The 18,341-nt window shown below is 35.5% G+C and overlaps 4 protein-coding genes across 6 annotated transcripts; 2 read left to right on the top strand and 2 right to left on the bottom strand.

The window, feature by feature from the left end:
* Positions 1-148: 148 nt before the first annotated feature.
* Positions 149-3,647, top strand: LOC110837313 (eukaryotic translation initiation factor 4E). Its single transcript, XM_022079276.2, has 5 exons — positions 149-340; positions 561-733; positions 890-1,067; positions 1,590-1,729; positions 2,015-3,647. The coding sequence occupies exons 1-5, from the start codon at positions 311-313 to the stop codon at positions 2,127-2,129; spliced, it is 636 nt and encodes a 211-aa protein (XP_021934968.1). The 5' UTR covers positions 149-310; the 3' UTR covers positions 2,130-3,647.
* On the bottom strand, positions 3,079-5,695 carry Fadd (fas-associated death domain protein). Its single transcript, XM_022079275.2, has 4 exons — positions 5,368-5,695; positions 4,856-4,957; positions 4,233-4,363; positions 3,079-3,979 (listed from the first exon to the last, which is right to left on the bottom strand). The coding sequence occupies exons 1-4, from the start codon at positions 5,693-5,695 to the stop codon at positions 3,848-3,850; spliced, it is 693 nt and encodes a 230-aa protein (XP_021934967.1). The 3' UTR covers positions 3,079-3,847.
* Positions 5,696-5,869: 174 nt separating this feature from the next.
* On the top strand, positions 5,870-11,149 carry LOC110837310 (uncharacterized). 3 transcript variants are annotated; one of them, XM_022079270.2, is made up of 6 exons: positions 5,870-5,955; positions 6,708-6,830; positions 7,495-7,643; positions 8,053-8,208; positions 8,536-8,710; positions 9,552-11,149. In XM_022079270.2, the coding sequence occupies exons 1-6, from the start codon at positions 5,908-5,910 to the stop codon at positions 9,729-9,731; spliced, it is 831 nt and encodes a 276-aa protein (XP_021934962.1). In that variant the 5' UTR covers positions 5,870-5,907; the 3' UTR covers positions 9,732-11,149. The 3 variants fall into 3 exon arrangements, with proteins under 3 accessions (XP_021934962.1, XP_021934965.1, XP_021934964.1); XM_022079273.2 differs by lacking the exon at positions 5,870-5,955 and adding an exon at positions 5,961-6,106; XM_022079272.2 differs by lacking the exon at positions 5,870-5,955 and adding an exon at positions 6,046-6,194.
* Positions 11,150-12,200: 1,051 nt separating this feature from the next.
* On the bottom strand, positions 12,201-17,804 carry LOC110837307 (uncharacterized). Its single transcript, XM_087346664.1, has 5 exons — positions 17,231-17,804; positions 16,993-17,117; positions 16,075-16,163; positions 15,258-15,438; positions 12,201-14,095 (listed from the first exon to the last, which is right to left on the bottom strand). Exons 2-5 carry the CDS (start codon positions 17,080-17,082, stop codon positions 12,824-12,826), a joined length of 1,632 nt encoding a protein of 543 aa, XP_087202790.1. The 5' UTR covers positions 17,083-17,117; positions 17,231-17,804; the 3' UTR covers positions 12,201-12,823.
* Between the last annotated feature and the right edge of the window lie 537 nt (positions 17,805-18,341).

Genomic DNA, 18,341 nt, shown 5'->3' with positions numbered 1-18,341 from the left:
CTAAAACTGTACAATATTACGTAATCGCTAACCTAATGTCTAATTTTTCATGGTCATTAAGAACCCCCAATTCCCCCATTTCTTTGTACCAGTCAGGTATATTTTTGTCATATGTACTGTTATTGATAATACATATAATGACAGAACAGATGTTATGTGATTATATATTGTAGTACAAATACATACGGTATGTAATTCATGGTAAAATAAAACAAACATGTATACACGTAGTACAGGACCCTTCCCTATAGGTGTCGTTAATGGTATTTTGTTTAAGTCGGTCAATTTGTGTGGTTTGTAAGCGTGTGATATGGCTGGAAATAAATTAGAAGAAATGGAGGTAGGTTATGCATCGTAGTTTCCAATTATTCGTCGATATAATTTCAGTGTGATATTTAAAAAATATATTGTGTTACAAGAGGCTGTAGTATGATTGTCGTGAATGGCACTGCATGGCTGGGGGTCATGGGCCGGCAGGTTAACGTGGAACAGGATGGACTGCCGTTATTCTGTCGGAAGTTAATTATTTTAGCGTTGCCGCGTACTGTTTGTGTTGACAGGACGTGGAAAAGAAGGAGGATGGTGTTGTTGACGAGCTGCCACCTGAGCTTCAAATTAAACACCCACTGCAGAATACTTGGACACTCTGGTATTATGAAAATGACCGGAATAAAAACTGGGAAGAAAATCAAAAAGAGATCATAAGTTTTGATACAGTTGAAGACTTTTGGAGGTAATTTAATTAATTTCTATTGGGTCTTTTATTTAAGGCGTATTTGTTGTGCTAATCCACAGGACTTGTAAACCTGTTGTGACAAGCCTGAATAACAGTTGCCATCCGTAGTTGATTTATACCGTGCAACATTGTGATTTTTATTTCATTTTACAGTTTGTACAACCATATAAAGATGGCTAGTGAGTTACGCCAGGGTTGCGATTACTCTTTGTTTAAAAAGGGTATTCGTCCAATGTGGGAAGATGATGCAAATAAGCGAGGAGGCCGTTGGTTAATAAACCTGGCAAAAAATCAGAGAGGAAATGACTTAGATAAATATTGGCTTGAAATAGTAAGTACAGGCCCTTCTCTTGTGTTCTAACAAACCTGCCAACAAACTCTGGTAGTTCAACACTGTTAATATCAATATTCATGTACACCGATCATGATCATCTTCATTTTTCATCTGACATTATAATCACTGATGATAAATGTACATTATAAAAGAGTAAATCTGACATGTGTATCAAAAGTTTAAACATAAATGTAGAGTATGTGTGAGTCTAATTTACAAGAGCAATTGAGTGGGAATAATGCTTCCTGCCAGTTGGTAGTATAAGTAATATATATTTGGAAGTGTTAAAGTAACAGTATATCACCTAGGTTGGATTAAAGTTTAAGTGATGATGATCTTCTGTGTTCTGGCACCATGAGTTGTTGGTAAGATTTCAACGGAGAAGTGTACTGTCTCCTTCTTCACTCTAGAACCCAGAACATCATCATCATCATCACTGCCCATAAAGTCTGTTACAAGTAATGTATGTAATATGATTGAACACTGCTGTGATAGTGTTGATTTTTTCTGTATTTGTAGCTGTTATGCATGATTGGTGAAGCATTTGATGAGCATAGTGAAGATGTTTGTGGAGCTGTTGTAAACATTCGAGCAAAAGGAGATAAAATAGGTATTTGGACTGCAGATGCTGTGAAAGCACCAAGTGTTATAGAGATAGGGTAAGATTTACTATAATGAACAACATGTTTTAGTTATTCTTAGTAATACCATACCAATAACTGATGATATTTATATTTTCCCTGGTATTAATTGTAGGGCATGGTGGATGAAACTAAAGTTTGCCTTACGTAGCAAACATGTTAGTGGGAAATTCAAATGAAGATGAAATGGGAACACTACCCAATTTCCTGAAATGTCTCAGAGAGAACAATTTATAATTGCTCATGTGAATGGCATACAGATTGACAGGTGGCTACATTACAATGTTTTCTTTTGTTTTTCAGGCGAAAACTAAAACAGCGCCTCAGTATTGGCCGTAATGTTACTATTGGCTACCAGATCCACAAAGACACTATGGCTAAAGCTGGATCAGTTACTAAAAACACTTACACAGTATAACAGCCTATGTCGGTTAGGAAAGAGTTAAATGTTGAAGACTGTGGATAAAATATCAAAAAAGTTCTATGTAAAATGTTTTGAAATTGGTACACAAGTTTGATCGCGCAATTGTTTTTGATGATTCTAAAAATGTGAACTATGGCAAAATAACTATTTATTGAAATGACCATGTAAGTTCATATATGCAAATATTGAAGTAGAGAAGACATATTTTGGTTAAGAGATCTTTAATGTGGTTTTGTCTCCAGTTACTGTCTTTATGTACTGTTAAATCAATATTTAAGTATACATTATTAATTTTACTTGCAATAAGTTTCTTCTAGATATTGACAACTTCCGTGCATACTAACCAGTAACAAGGAGTGTGTTCATTTATGCCATAACTGTTTTTCACATAATCTTTCTAAACATGTTTAGTTTTCTTAAACCTACATATTTAATTTATAAATGGACTCATTTGTATGATTGGACAGAAGTGTAAATATATAAGTGATGAGAACAGGCTATAGATCAAATGTATGATAAAGATAGATATCAAGTGATTGTTACTGAAACTGAAAGGTAGGGAATGAGTACGCACACTCCACTTATTCAAGTTCTTTTTTACAGATTGTTCATGTGGGGAAAAAATTATATTGCAATATTTTTTTCTTTCCATTTTGCTGTTTAATTCAGTTATATGTTAGGTTTACAATCTAAAGCTATGGAAGTTATTTACAGCTTACATTTTGTGCTGATATAAACTTTACTCAGTTCATTATCTATAGAGTGTATTCCAACATTTTACATATTAAAAGATTAAAACTAAAAACTTGAATATTTATTCATATATTCTTAAAAATTTAATTTGTGATATAAAAGGTACCAGCAATACATAATTTTGAAAGATGTACACTACAATGTTGCCAAACATATTTTGATAGTTACAAGGTACCTTTACTCTAAGACCATTCAAGTGCTGAGTCAGAGATAAAACCACTAACTTTGGAGTAAGGGTAGAACATGCTGCTTGGTCAGGGGCAGTGATCACAGCAAGATGCCAGGGACTAACTGGCTGAACTATGGCACTGCCTAAATAGAATGGACTGAACAAGGATACCAAAGGTGTTGGATATAAAATTAAAAGGAAAAAGAAACATGGGCTAACTGAACAAGGTGGTTTAATGAAGTACTAGAAATCAAGAACAGAGGAAAGGGCTACTAACAAATTGAAAAGTAAGGATTGTGAGAAGACAGATGAGGTATTGGAGACTTTTCATCCATTAACCCATGTAAAATTAGGTTAGGAGAAGAAAAGTGTAAATAGAGTCCATGGGTGTTACACATTTGTAAATATACTCCTGCCTGTATATTTCCAGTAAAATGGCATCACTTGCCATTGGTGAGCTAAAACGAGACTTGTGTCAAGTATAAAGCCTTTGTCTAATTTATATTAAATCCATAATAAAGCAATGATTTCTCATCATGTGCAAAGTGTAGATAAGAAAGCAAATTAAATGTACTATATCTACTCCATGATCTTGACATTTAATGTTGAATTCTTAAATATTTAATGTAAATTAACTGTTCCATGCACACTGCAAGCCTATGGACAAGTGGGTTTGGTTACCATCTATAGACTTAAATTGTAATTCTAGAGTCCTGTCACAAGTATCTACATTAAATGCATGTTAGAAAAATGTGCTTGAAGGCTCTTGATATAGAGAAACATCACATCTTCAATATGCTCTCCTGTTTAGGATTTCTTCTACATCTTCTTTCAAGTCTCGTCTTCCACATTTGTCAAGAGCATATAGCAATTTCTGCTGCACTTTGTATGGTTCTGTTTCTTGTATAAATCTCTTCATGCACTGTAAAATAAAATAAAATAAAAAATAATCAAAACCCATGGGAAAGAACATCCAAGCTACATGTTGTACAGAGATGACAAGGCAATATATAAACAAAAAAAGATGACTGCACTGTGCTTAAGGACATTGTCATGAAGGTAAACAGGAATATAGACACGATGTCTCCATTTTCATAAAATACGATTCTGCTTATATGAAGACATGTTTTGTAGGTCTCAGTAATGAAAAGTCAATCTGCTATTTCTGAAAATACCTCATAAGCACGTTCCTTCAAGTTCCTGGGATACTGAACTTCAATGTCATCAATTTCTCCTTCACGTATTGATAGATTTCTTGCTAGCTCTCTCCACTGTGTTCCTATATCTTTACAAATATGATCCAAGGCTGGAAAAGAATTTAAACAAGTGAATACAAAATCAACATTAATACAAAGCAGACTGGTTGCAGATATTTGGATTAAACCATTCATTCTTGGGTTAATGATAATGTTACTACATATGAAGAGCATGCAGACTTGCAAGGAAAAATCTACGGTTTATTTCAATGTATTATACCGGTGTTCATGTATGTTCAGGTGAGATTTGAGGTTCTCATGATGAAAAGTATCAAGATGGTTGTCTTCTGGGATGCAGCACTGTGTAGTCTGGTTAGAATGACAGAGGCAGTAAGTTCCTTTGAAAATTTGGTCAATATGAACCAGATTACATAGCACTACATCCCACATGACAGCACTCTTTATATGTTGTTATTTTTATGTGCTAAAAACTTGCAATTCCATGCAGTTAGTGATGTATTTTATGCTGTGACATTAATGGCTAAATAACAAAAAATGAGTACAATATAGCATTAAAAAACATTGCACGTTTGTACACATACCTGCTTTTTGTAGCACACTGTTGTTACTGAAAAATATATCTGCACTTCTAGATCTTGAGCCTGAAGAATTACTTGAAGAATAAAAGGGAGGTTCAGTGCTTCCTTGGAAAAGAAAAAGAAAATGTTTACCTTTCATTACATATCTGACACATGACACCAATATTCAAAATCATAGGCAGATTATAAGAAGGATTGGAGACATGTTACCTGCTACACAACATACAAAATGCTCTTCACCAGTAAAACATTAGTTGTCTCCTGTCATGCTATCAACTGTGTTAGTTTGCTTTATTTTAAATATCATATTTTCTTACACCTAATTACTTTACATTTCATTAGTGTGCTTTACCCATATACATCTGGATGTAGCACACTGGATATATACAGCCTGCTATGATGCCTTCAAATTAATTGGATTGCAATTCCTATGGCACATGGCAAGCAGTTATCCCACAACTTAACGTTATTGTAAGATCCAAGAAAAATAATTTGTTCACTCATTGTGCTCTTACCATTATTATTCATGTGCATTCCTTGAATTCTATTCCTATTGTTGTTAGTCTGGAAATTCGACAACATTTCACTCAAAATGTCAGCATTTGGCAATAGTTGTACAATTTCCGTAAACGGACCTACGTTGTGTTCCCCGACATAACTTCTTTTTTCCAGTATGGTTATTAAGTCATTAAAATTATTTACATAACTGGAAAGTCTTTTCGAGTTTATGATAGGTTGAAATTTATCGATCAATATCTTTAAATGCGTTTTTCTTAAATATTTTTCAGAGTGGTTCACAATTTGACCTCTGAGTTCCATGTATTCAGCTGCAAAAGCTGACATTGTATCGTATCAGCTTTTAATAAACTTAAGTCAATATATGCTGACATATATATTCTAAAGTCACAAGCTTTGCACATTTCACTTCAACATGTTCCTCTAAACTTCACACTCACAAGACCAACAAACACAGCACAAAACGTACTCCTAATTTCGCCATCTTAAATTGCTAGAAACGAAGAGTAGAAAATTCTGAGAGGCTAACCACATCGGTTATGACCAGATCGATGTCACGGAGGAAGGATATAGTACTCAAGAAAATAGTAGGTTGGCTATGTTTTTGGTGTTCCTTAGTGGGCGGTTAACCCCTTAGATGCTTAATGCATGGTTTACAGCATTTTGGAAAATTGTTTATAATCCGTGGAAGCGACCAGCCACAAGAGACCAGCTGACCACTTTACTTACCTATGCCAGGTAAAGTCTAGGAATGATTGTGTAATTTCTTGTGGTTGAATCATTTAGGCCGAATTTTATAAAGTTAGAGACATTAATTAGGGAAAAGGTAACGTATATTATTAAATCTTTTGTGATATGTGTTGAGGTTAGCTTTTTATTGAGGGTGCAGACCTGTTGATGTTTCTATACGCAAATTTTCTTTCGGATGCGCAGAAAATTTTAGTCCTTAAAAGCACTGACCCCTTTCATGTTTATTGTAATTTAAAGCGCTGCTAACTCCTGAAGAAGCATTTTATATAGCTACATAGTAATGAAAATAAATACATTTGATTTAAACTGCTTGAGTTACTTCCCAAAATTGGGAGGTAGACAAGGGAAAATAATATAATTTATTTACATTCCATGAAAGGATTGTGTACCAGTCAGATTTCTTTGTTACATTCGCTTATAAGACTTTTGGCACCATCTTTACTTGGTATTCACCCTGAAGAAGGAGGCATTAAGGTCCTTTGAAACACTGGTAATTGTATCACTTTAATATAGTGCTATACCCAGAATATTGTGCAGTGAATGTGGATCACTGTCTAAATAACAAATTATGTCATCATTCACTGTTTAGACAGTTGTCATGATAGAAAGGAAGGATGAGATAAGTTCACCATCAAACAGTAGTGCAGATCTGACAAATCCTGCAGCTACCTTGGCCCACTGTCATCAGCTGCTGCAGCTAACAACATGCCAAGTAAGTTCTCTTTCCTCACAATAAAATAAAGCACTACCATTGTATAGACATTGGTTAGATTTGTGTAATGAAAAGTTGTCTGAGAATTGCAAATATATGTGCCATGTATCTGTTTCTTATGAAATCACACTTCCCCTCCATGTCTTTAGCTCTGAACCACACTTCCAAAACATGATTCCTTGAAGTTGAGTAGTGCAATAATTGCAAATTTTCCATATTTTTAACTTGTTGACCAGAGTAATTGTCACCATAGTCTGAATAGTTAAATTATTAAATGTAATATTAGTTCTTAATTGTGTATTCTTATGAATATCAGTGATTGCTGTGTTCAAGTGGTTAGCAGTTATGCTTTGTGTTTGGAAGGTCCCAGATTAGAATCATAGCCACATTAATGGCCATCTTGACACATTACTTTTTTTTTATCATCCCTCCCAGCATATGTTTGTATAGTACCTTCAAATAAGCAAATATAGCTTTGTCTTACTTTGCATTCCATCATTTACCACACCTGTTTTTATCATGTCATTGGAAGCTAAATAACCACTTCAGTTGAAAAGCATTATTAAATAACTGAATCTTATTGGTTTTAAATATGTCTTAAGATATATATGAGGTGGATTATGGAATACTAAAGATAGTATTATTCTCCTTGTTTTTGTTGAAGGCCCAAGCAAAGCTTCGTGGATCATTTGCTAGGCTGACTGAAGCATTGCAGTCTCGAGAAAAGCAGCTGTTACGGCAAGTTGATGTTCTCCACAGTCAACAGATAGCTCTTCTGCAGTCACAACACTCTGTCCCTACCAACTGCATCATGTATGTTCCCCTTCAGTGCCACAGACAGTTGTATCATAATGCTTCCACAGATGGGATTAACAACTTGGTGTATCTCATGCAACTACACCATTGCATTTGGAGGCATAATGAGGGCTTCATAATTTTTACTCACCAAATATTAGATTGAACAAATCAAGTTGGAGTGAGATGGGAAGGGCATATATATGGAAAATTGAATATACATAAAAATGAAGTCTGAAAACCTAAAGGGAAGAGGTCACTTCATACGCCTTGTCATAGATGGGAGTACACTATCAAAATGGTATAATATTTGAATATTTCATTGCAGCTGCATGTTCAGTGGCAGGTTTTGATGTTAGTGGTGCTGAACATTTTGGTTCTACTACCAGAAATTTAGTCACTCACTATTGTGGATTATGTATTTCAGTGGAGATGCTGTTAAATCAATACCTCAAGTCAGTTTGAATCTGGACCAAGAGAATTATTTATGTGAGAGCATTCTAACCTTTGGGAAAGTCAATGTGGAAGGAGGAAATCTTGTTGCAATTGAGGGAAATGTGGCACCATTTTCTGTTCCTTACAGGTGAGAAGAACGCTTTAAAAATGTGTTTGGGGGGGGAGGAGAAAATAGCTTTTGTAATCACCATTTCATGCACTGTGCTTCATATTCCTGTGCAATATAATTACCACTTTGTACTTCATGGTACTGCAGATGGAGCTACAGTTTTGAGTACAGTATCATAACCGTATTCCTTCTAAAATCAGAGAGATAGGCTAGAAGCCTTCTCTAGAACAGCTAATATAATAATTTGATGATGGAAGGAGTTGACTTCAGACATTGGTGCTGTTATAATTTTTAAGACATTTTGTGGAAATGAGAATGTGAATTATTTGTTTTTCTATGGTATAGAGTTGAAGACTACCAAGATGCAAATGAAGACCATGTGTGCCTATATAAACCTCTTTCAAATCATTCAACACCTCAGCAAGATGTTGTTCAGTTTAGCCTTGCCCCACGTCTCAAGGGATTTAGCGAAGGACAGCAGGAGGGTACATTGGCCACTCCAGAATGTACACTTGTGAATGTAAGTTCTGTACCCTTCACATGGATAATGAAAACCTAGATTCCCACAACACTTTGAATAGGTGGAAGAATTACTTCTCTGAGCTGTTGAATGTACATAAGGTTAGTGATATTAAGGCAACAGAAATACATACATTTTAGCTGTTAGTACCTAAGCCTAGTCCTTAGGAGGTTGCAATTGCGCTAGAACTGATTGAAGCAGGAGGTGAAACATTAATGTTTTGAGATCCGTAAACTCCTTAATTCTGTTTGGAATAAGGAAGAATTGCTTCAGCAGTGGAAGGAGTATATTATTGTACCAGTTTACAAGAAGGGGCAATAAAACTGACAAGTAATTATTGAGGCAAACAAAATTTTATCCACCATCCTTCTCTCAAGGTTAAGTCCATACATAGACAAAATCACTGGGGATCATCAATCTGGGTATGTGGGAGTAAAATATTAAAATGGATCTTACAAGATAAACAGGATAGGGTGGTATGGACTGGATTCATCTGACTCAGGATAGGGACCAGTGGTGGGCTCTTGTGAACAGAGTAATTAACCTTCGGGTTCCATGAAATGTTGGGAATGTCTTTGAGTGACTGTTGGCTTCTCAGGAAGGACTTTGCTCCATGAAGTAAATAAAAATGCACAAGATGCCTTGCAAGGAACTTATCATCTGAGTTTATTTGGTGTTCAAGATCAGTGTAGGAAATGTGCTCTGCTGTCTCTCAAGAATTGAAATCAGCTATTCATAGCTTCTCAACAATGGGAATTGTATGTTACCATTGAAATATTCTAACAGGAGTAGGTTCTTTAATCTGGTTCACTTTACAAAAGATGTTTCTTTCATATTGTAGAGTCAAGTGTCATCTGAACCAGTGACAACAGCAAAAGACAGCTTTGTCGGTGACTGTCGACGCCCATCTCAAGTTCAGCAGTGGTTGCAGCAAATAATGGCAGAAACAGAAACAGAGCCATCTATAGGGGAACAGGAGAACTTCTCATCCCTAAGTCAATCAGAGCACCTTTTTGACTGATTGTTGTATAACCCCTTTTGAGTTAAGAGGCACTAATCCACAGATGATTAGGATACTTGGGATTGTAGGCTGCTTTACTAAATTATACTTCACAAACATGGATTATTCAGCTGTATTAATATTTTATAATGGGTAACACAGCAGTTGATTTTAAGAGCATAATTTTATATTTTTAGTTAGGGGTAATTTATTTATAATATTTATTGCATTTCTGCATGACTATTTTCTGACTTATATGTGAAAGGCTGAATAAATGTAAGGTACCTAACTTTGTTTACAGTTCTTCACTTCATCCCATAGTCAAAAGCTTCTTTAATAGAAATGATGAATAGTCAGTAGTTAAATTACGGGTGCGAGAACAATAAAACAGTATTTGGAACTAAGAAATGAAAAGTAACAGGAGAATACAGAATATTACTAGGCTGATTAAATCAAAGGTGGTTGAGATGGGCAGAGCATTAGTATACATGGGGAAAATTAAAAATTCATACAAAAGTTTTGTCAGAAAATCACAAGATCAGAGACAAAAAACCCACCCCTCCAGGCTTCAAAGTGTTGACTTCTAGGTCGATAGGGGATCTCAGATTGGTATCAATTCCTTTCCCATTTTATTATGTGAGCCACATGCAAGTTATTCATTACACTGTACTGTATATATGTAATACACTGGAATGTATTGCAATGTACTATATATTTTCTTCTTGTTTTATTTAATTTTTATGTGCTACATTATATTATATGCAGTATATTGTACAACACTATATAAAATGTACTGTATCATCTGTATTTGGTATACTGCTGTGTACTCGGCTATTCTTAGAAACCTTCAATTCTGCTAAAACAGCATACTGTGTGTTGTGAACAAATACATGCTACATACATGTAGCTCCTAATCACTGCTATGCAAGACAGCAAGCATTCTGTTGAATGTCAGCTGGTGGCAACAGTGGTGATACAGAATGTTTCCAAAGTCACTTTATATCTGTAGGAACAAATGTTGGAATTGTGGAGTGATTAAAAAAATCTTTGTGCTCACACACTGCCCTATGTGGTATGCAGGAAGTTTTGAATCACATTGTATATCATTATATATATGTACCAAAGTTCTATATATTGGGGTTCTGTGTCATCATACTGATGTGCTGAGTGGTTGCCATAGCTGCGAACAAGTGTGTTATTTGTCCATATACTCTACATTTAAAAGCATATTTTGTGAACACAATATTAATGCTTTGGACTATCTTGAAACTTTAAAGACCAGATTGAAGAAAATGTGATAATATATTTACTTTCCTGAGAAAATGTGCTTCTATTACTCATCCAGAAATTGATCATGTACTTTTTCAACAAAATGTATGGATTTAATTCTTGAAGAGAGATGTACTTACAAATAAAGGCAAACCGTCTTTTGACATTAATTGTTTTTCTCCTTATTCCAGTGTTACACCACTACATTATATTGACAAAACGTCCTATTCAGAATGTTATACTTTTTCCTTAAATTGCATTTCAAGACTTCTATGCATTGCAATGCCTTGACAGTTTTAGCAGTATTTTTGACATCCAGTAAGCAAACTGAGTCCCAGAGTATGTATTCTTTCTTCTTTATTTCCTATCACACTTTTCCAGAGCATAGGGCCTCCTTTCGGAGGTTTTCTTGGTCTCTGATGTGTGCATTTGTGAGTAACCAGCCCACTGACTGCACAATTTCTACAGTCATGATTGTGATTGCCAGAGCCATCTAGTAGTGAATCAGCAGAGATTTGGGTGAGAAATGGCTGCTGAATTTTGCTCTCGAAACATCTCATATCATGCTCATAAGCTGCTCCTACATGCCATAAATCTATGACATGGGACCACCGGCTTTACTTCCCCTCTGAAGAAGTGCTACAGATTTTCATCACCCTTAAAAATCCATCATCATGTAATCATTACACTTTAATAGCTTTCACCATGATACATACAGTTCTGTACTCTGGAGCTGCTGCCCTACTTCTGAGGTAAATTTTGTAATGATCACAGGAAACTACTTGGAAACAAGAGGTTCTTCTTACACATTCAGTCATTTCTATCAGATTTGCCAAACAAACCAACAATTCTCTAGCATCTATGATATACAGTACTCTGGTGCCAATATGTGCTAATGAATGAAATACAAAGAACAAATACCAGATGATAGTTTCACCAGATAAGCATTCACTGTGAACCTTAGAGAACTGAGAACCTTAACCTGTGAGCATTATGAAAGGATGGAGGAGAAAAAAATGTATGTTTGCACTGAAGAATTTTATCTGTACAATTAAATAATCTTTCTTTAAAACTTTCTGCTGAAAAGAGGGGTAGTGGAACTAATATCTGAGGTAATCTAATAGTACAATAAATTGCATTTTTTCTGAACATCTCAAACCTGACTTGAGACAGCAGTCCCTACAAAGCCCCTTTTAAAAGTATAAATCAATGACAGCATAATACTTTGTAACTTATAATAATCACTTTAATTAATTTATTATACTGGCACTATATATAAAATCAACACAAAACATTTTGAATTACATTATGCCTTAAACATACACCAAGCAGCAAACCTAATTAATACTCTTAAAAACTGGACTAATTTATTATGAACAAATTACTTTACAATTGGTGATCAGAAAAACTATGAAGTATTGTTTCATACACATCACAGATACTTTTAATTAAGTACAATATGTAAATTTTTAGTCAGTCAACTGGGATAAAATCCATATATAGTCCAAATGTCAATATTTGAATGTAAGTAAAACATGTGAATGGAACTCAACCTAATTACACAACAGAAAAGTCTAAGTTACCATTGTCACATGGTAAAATGACTACCACATTCTTCTAATGTATAATTTTTCTTTCACTCCATTCATATTGCCAAAGAGAAAAGAAGTAAACACTTCGGTTAAATTTTTTAATTTGTACTTGAAATATATTGTTTAAATACACCATTTACAGGAATTACGTTTTTAAATAGGCCTAGTTTGATAACATAATGAATTCTGTTACAAATATTTTGAAATAAATTTTCCTCACACCTCATAAATTTTGTATAATTTATGCAGTCATCATTTATAACTTGTATGATCATCACTTCCAGGAACAACTGGAAGAAGTGGGGACTGGGAACCAAGAGAGAACTTTGGTCGGACTGTAGCTGCTTGTACTTCAGTTGTTCGATCGGTTATTACATCAGCTACCCACTTCATACCCGAGTTGGAAGGACCAACAGTCCATGGTCTCACTGGCAAAGGAGGAGTCTGTTGCTGTTTAAATGGCAGTCCTGTACCATTCAATGACTTGTGACTTTGTTGCAACCACTGTACTGATGGTGACTGAAATGATTCTTCACTGCTACTTGAACTCACAGCACAACTAGTGGACGTATTGAGTACATTTATGTCTTGCAATTTCCCCCTTCCAACCAGTTCTGTTTGCCTGCCCAGGTGAGGTGAAAGAGAAGATGGAAGAAACACAAAACCACTGGCAGCCTGGTGACTTCCACCCATTATGCATACACTTTCACACTTTCTGTCATCTTGTAGAAGGTGGCTCATTTCTTCACATTCATTCCCAGTCAAACAACTCTCTTCAGTTACATGAGATGTTTCATATGAAAATTTTCTGCTTGATATGTCAGCGGCACTGTCTTGACAGTCACTATCTTTTAAATCACTTATGTCAGCAATACCACAACTTTCTATGGACATGGATATTAGGGTCTGATAATTACTGCCATTATCTGTTACAGTATCTCTCTTAAGTAATTCCTCATTTCCACAATCAGTACATGCCAAAAGAATGTTGTCAGCCATATAAACTGAAGTCTCATGTTGCATCCCTTCTTCCTTACTTTTAGTCAATGTCTTCTGCCTCCCCTCAAGGAAAGCAAAATCTGCAGTAGTTGCACTAGCTGATTCAGTCTCTCTGTTTTTTCCCCTTACAATATCATCTGAGGCAACAATTCCACAACATGTTTCTGACACTAGCAATGATTCTTCCCTTGCCAGTGGAGGCTGAGAATTTGATGTTGGCAAGGCAACCTTTCCTGGGACATTCTGGACAAATATTACCCTGTTGAAGGCCTTCCAGCGTCGACACAGATGGAGATATGCTTTGCATTGGATGTACATAAAGACAAGGCCCCCAGTAAATCCTATGGCCACAACAATTAGTTTGGTCCAGAATGGCCATTCAAGAAGACCTTTGTGAATCTCTTCAGCTGTACGATCAATCAAAACATATAATGACCACACAACACACATCAGAGCCACAGCATGGAATGTGACTGAACAAAGAAGCTTCCGACGCTCCATACTTGACATCTCCAGTGTTTCCCACTGCAACCAAGTCATCATTTTTGTCAAGAGGAATAATATGAAAAATGTTCCATTCATAACTTAGTTAATTTAACAATCCTTCTTCAACTACACATATTATATCATGTCAAATGGCCAGATCACAAGGAATGTTGAACAGGGATGGATGTGGAAAGAAGCAGTTGTGCAGTGGTAAAGAGATCGAAAATAAATATGAATAACCTATCAGAACAGCTGGCCCTTTAGCCAAGAATCAACCCACTTAACTGCAACATTTATGTTTTTCTGTTTGTAAGAATTTTAAACACACTTCAAACATTTGAGTAATATGAAAATGTTAGGGGCACAGTGTGCCTGAGTACACCAGTCCATGTCTGTTGCCCTATTCATTCTTTCAACCATACCATTTACAATACTCATGAAATATGAATATGGGCTACAGAATTTTCATGCCTTTTCAAATATTAGATTTAAAAAGAAAACGAACCCATGAATGCATATATCAAGACTAGCTATGCTGGTGATTTTCATCCTTTTTTTTTACTTCCTCCTGATAAATGAATAAAATTTTGAACAAATAATGAATGAGAACAAGGTATAAAGCCCCAAGTCATGAAAGATATGAAATAGTTTTAAATGTTAGATAAAAGTGAATATGGTAATTCTTAGGTGGAGTTATCACCAGACTGCAGAAGGCTCAAACTTAGGTTTGGTAACCTTCAAATAAATAAGGATACTTGTTGATATAACACCAGTGATATATAGCTGGCTCAAGTACTGTTTACTAAAGGGAGAAAAGGGAAGCTTCAAGACTGTGCAGACTGTCTACCTACCCGATACAGCTGTGATAATAAATTCATGCTACTAGAGATAAAGCTGCATAAAATATGTATAGCACCTCATTATTTAGCTTCTTCAGTAATAGTACCTTATACCACCAGCAATGATGTGCATATATTATATTTTAATGTAAACAATATTGTACATATACAGTCACATAAATGTTATCAATTCCACAGTCTGATATTTAGACTGTATATGAGACAACTTTCTCTTGTGCCACTTCTCACTTGGTAGACCCCTAAAGTGGATACAAACAGACAGCAGTTTCCTCCATGCATGCCACATATTTTACCCATCCCATCCTTGATTTTTTTGCTAAGAGAAATAAACATAAATTTACCTCACTAAATGGTTTGATCTTGCTCCGCATAATGAACTGGAATTTACAAAGCTCACAACTCCGGATGTCTGAGGACTTGATCCACTGCTGGAGGCAAGCCTGATGAACATAGCGCAGGGAACCTGAACAATAACACGGTGCAATAAGGGGCACCTCACTGTCCCCTTCACAGTGGCAGATTCTGAAAATCAGTTTATCATTATAAAATCAGAAACCTGGGAAGGAAGACAAATTCACAAATCCTTATTATATTCTATTTTTAAAAGCTACTTAATAATAGCCCTTCTGTAACTATGCTAAATTCCACTTACCATGTTCAAACCAAGCTGAAATCTTCAGACCACCCTTGCATCCCAGGCATTTAACCAAAGAGACAAGTCTTTGTAACCATTTTAATACACTTAAGAATACATTTCAGTTACATATATTTATTTTAAATTTTGGATATATAATAGTCTCTATTTTTATCATAACATAAAAACCACCTATGAATTGTAACATAAACAACAAAATCAAATTCTAAATCTGGAGTAATAGTAATTTTCAGCAGTGTAATGGAGGAACAGTGATATTGGATATTTCCAATAACTGACCTCAAGCTTAGACAGTTGGTTAGTGCTGTTGCACCCACCCACCTCACTACACATACCCTACTTTCCAAACTATTAAAAACTTGCACCAAGCAGTCAGCCAATGTTTCCTCTGGAACATAAATTCAAACTTGGCTTGGAACGGCATGTTTCATGAAGGGGTGTGGGAATACACAACAAGGCAATAAGCATTACAAAACATTAAACAACAAACATTTGATGATTACCTGCAGATATCATGGTTATTAGAAAGAGTTGAAGCTTGGGAGGCACAACGTTCTGGTGGATGCTGACTTGAAGTTGTGAACACTGGCTCCTGGAAATCAAAAAGAAGTCGTCATTAGGAGAAAAGAAAGAAAGAAAAAAGACTCTGGACTCTGTCAATGATCAAGCAGTCACTGGCTTCTCACTATGGAAGACTGACAGATCAATTCCAGGCCAGCCCACATGGCATTTGTGATGAACAAGGTAGCGCCAGGGCAAGTTTTTGTCCAAGACTTCAGTTTTCCTTGTCATTCATCATTCCAGCAAAGCTGCACTCATCCTTTGAAGTGATGATATACTATATCTACATAAAGCCACAGTGCCTATGGACTCAACTGTACCCCACCAAGTCATTAATTACTAAGAAAAATCTCAATCAAGACATAATACTTCTGATGAGAACTGAATCAGAGAGCCCTTATGTGTAACACATACTATAAATAAATAAACAGGAGTTTATTCAGTCAGCCATGTGAATGTCTTATTATTAATAAGAGTTTAGTATGCCATACATTATGTAACTAATACCATGATACAAAGCATCCTAGTAGTTTATTATTCAGTTGATCCACAAATACCCTGCAATTTGGAACCCAAATGTTCAACATATTTATCAAAACCCACCATCTGACATTATGAAACAAATTTATTTTGTGAGAAAACTGCATAATGGCCTCAGTGATGGTCAGGATACATCACAAATTCACCTTACTTTCAGTAATATTAAATATAGTCAAGTTACAACCATCATCTGTGGCAGGAGGCAAAGCTAATACACATGTCAGGACATAACTGTCAGTACTGATATACATAGCTGCACACTGATCCTACTCTTCACTACATTATAGGTAACTAATTTTAAATATGCCATTATTACATACCTGCAATTTCCATTCCTGGTTCTGGGGGTTTGCATTTGAGTTTTCTTTGACCCAGTCAAGAGGTGAAACGCTAATTTGTTGTAACGGCATTTCAAAATTAGCATATTATGTAAGAACACAGCTGGCTAGAAACATAAAGAGACTTAATGTCAAACATATTTACATGGCCATTATTACATTCATTTAAAATGAACGAAATGCACCATACGAAACTCTAAGCACAAAAAAGGCTTCTTACACAAAATAACAAAAATGCGGAATCTGAAGTATATATTCCTTCTTCATATATGTCCGAGTACAATTACTTTTGACGTTTTCGTTCATAGTGTAGCCAAGCACACTCAGGTACACAGCGAGGGACATTTTATCAGAATTACCAAAGAGTAATACAAAAGTTCACTTTTTTAAATCGAAGCCAGGAACAGAGCTACAAATGTAATGCTTTTAATACAAATTTTTTAAGTGGGCGTGGTTCTACAAACAGCAAAATCTGTCCAATCAGCTGTTTTCTTGCAGTGCTCCAGTGCCAATAACAACACATACTTATCACATCTCCGTAACGGAGGTATTATTTTAATTTATTCAATACCCCAAACTTCATAAAATATGTTACACTGTTATAATTCGTCTCCGCTAAATGTTAATATCCAATCAGAATTATCATCTTGAAGAGCAATTCCTAGTCTTTTTCTCGAACTTTGCAACCACTAAGTCAATTTACAACCATACATTGACCTAATAAACCGAGACTTCAGGTAACCACATAACTTGACCAATCTGAGAAGACCACGGATTACTACGAAAGAAGCCTTTGGTCATGGTAGATGGTGTGGTCCCTGGAGTTACATCTTGTAATCCATGGTCTTGTGTGTTCTGTGGTTGGTGAAAATTTTGAAGTAAACTACAGCATTTATGATGACACTATACTTTTTATTAATTTTTCTCGAAGTAAAATGGCATAGATACTCACTTAACTGATATTACAACCTATATCTGATTTTGTAGGCATATTTTCACACATTGCCATATGTAGTTGAACAAATCAATGAATTAAGATTACGTAAATTACTAAACGATAGCCCTATCGGTAAAACTGTTACCTATTATTCCGACCAAAACAATGTTTTACTCCTGTTCCCCCTCACAGCAACGCAGGACCAATAATTTTGAAATCCTTATATTGTATAACTTCATCCTACAGAGAGCCACAAAGGACTTTACAGGAGCATGCATGCAGTACAGCCTCCCATACATCTACTTTGTGCCCAAGATGACATTAAAAAATTAAAATACAAGTTAAATGTAATAACAGTCTGTGTTCATCTGAACACAAAATGTGACAGCAAGTC

The sequence above is a fragment of the Zootermopsis nevadensis genome, unplaced genomic scaffold (assembly GCF_977971745.1).
Source record: "Zootermopsis nevadensis isolate Lab colony 2312 unplaced genomic scaffold, Znev_1.0 Znev_ptg000010l, whole genome shotgun sequence".
NCBI classification, from domain to species: domain Eukaryota; kingdom Metazoa; phylum Arthropoda; class Insecta; order Blattodea; family Termopsidae; genus Zootermopsis; species Zootermopsis nevadensis.
Note: the sequence above shows the minus strand (reverse complement) of the source record. Positions and strands in the feature narration are given on the sequence as shown.

Bases quoted from the DNA above. Each gene is read 5' to 3' on its own strand.
- LOC110837313 (XM_022079276.2), top strand. From the start codon at position 311: ATGGCTGGAAATAAATTAGAAGAAATGGAG. The intron at 734-889 runs GTAATTTAATTA...TTCATTTTACAG, and splicing joins ACAGTTGAAGACTTTTGGAG to TTTGTACAACCATATAAAGA. The intron at 1,730-2,014 runs GTAAGATTTACT...TTTGTTTTTCAG, and splicing joins CCAAGTGTTATAGAGATAGG to GCGAAAACTAAAACAGCGCC.
- LOC110837307 (XM_087346664.1), bottom strand. From the start codon at position 17,082: ATGCCGTTACAACAAATTAGCGTTTCACCTCTTGACTGGGTCAAAGAA. The intron at 16,164-16,992 runs GTATGTAATAAT...TTTGATTTCCAG, and splicing joins ACCAGGAATGGAAATTGCAG to GAGCCAGTGTTCACAACTTC. The intron at 15,439-16,074 runs GTAATCATCAAA...ACTGATTTTCAG, and splicing joins AATAACCATGATATCTGCAG to AATCTGCCACTGTGAAGGGG.
- LOC110837310 (XM_022079270.2), top strand. From the start codon at position 5,908: ATGACCAGATCGATGTCACGGAGGAAGGATATAGTACTCAAGAAAATA. The intron at 6,831-7,494 runs GTAAGTTCTCTT...TTTTTGTTGAAG, and splicing joins TGCAGCTAACAACATGCCAA to GCCCAAGCAAAGCTTCGTGG. The intron at 8,711-9,551 runs GTAAGTTCTGTA...TTCATATTGTAG, and splicing joins CAGAATGTACACTTGTGAAT to AGTCAAGTGTCATCTGAACC.
- Fadd (XM_022079275.2), bottom strand. From the start codon at position 5,695: ATGTCAGCTTTTGCAGCTGAATACATGGAACTCAGAGGTCAAATTGTG. The intron at 4,958-5,367 runs GTAAGAGCACAA...TTCTTTTCCAAG, and splicing joins AATGCACATGAATAATAATG to GAAGCACTGAACCTCCCTTT. The intron at 3,980-4,232 runs GTATTTTCAGAA...TTTATTTTACAG, and splicing joins TGAAGGAACGTGCTTATGAG to TGCATGAAGAGATTTATACA.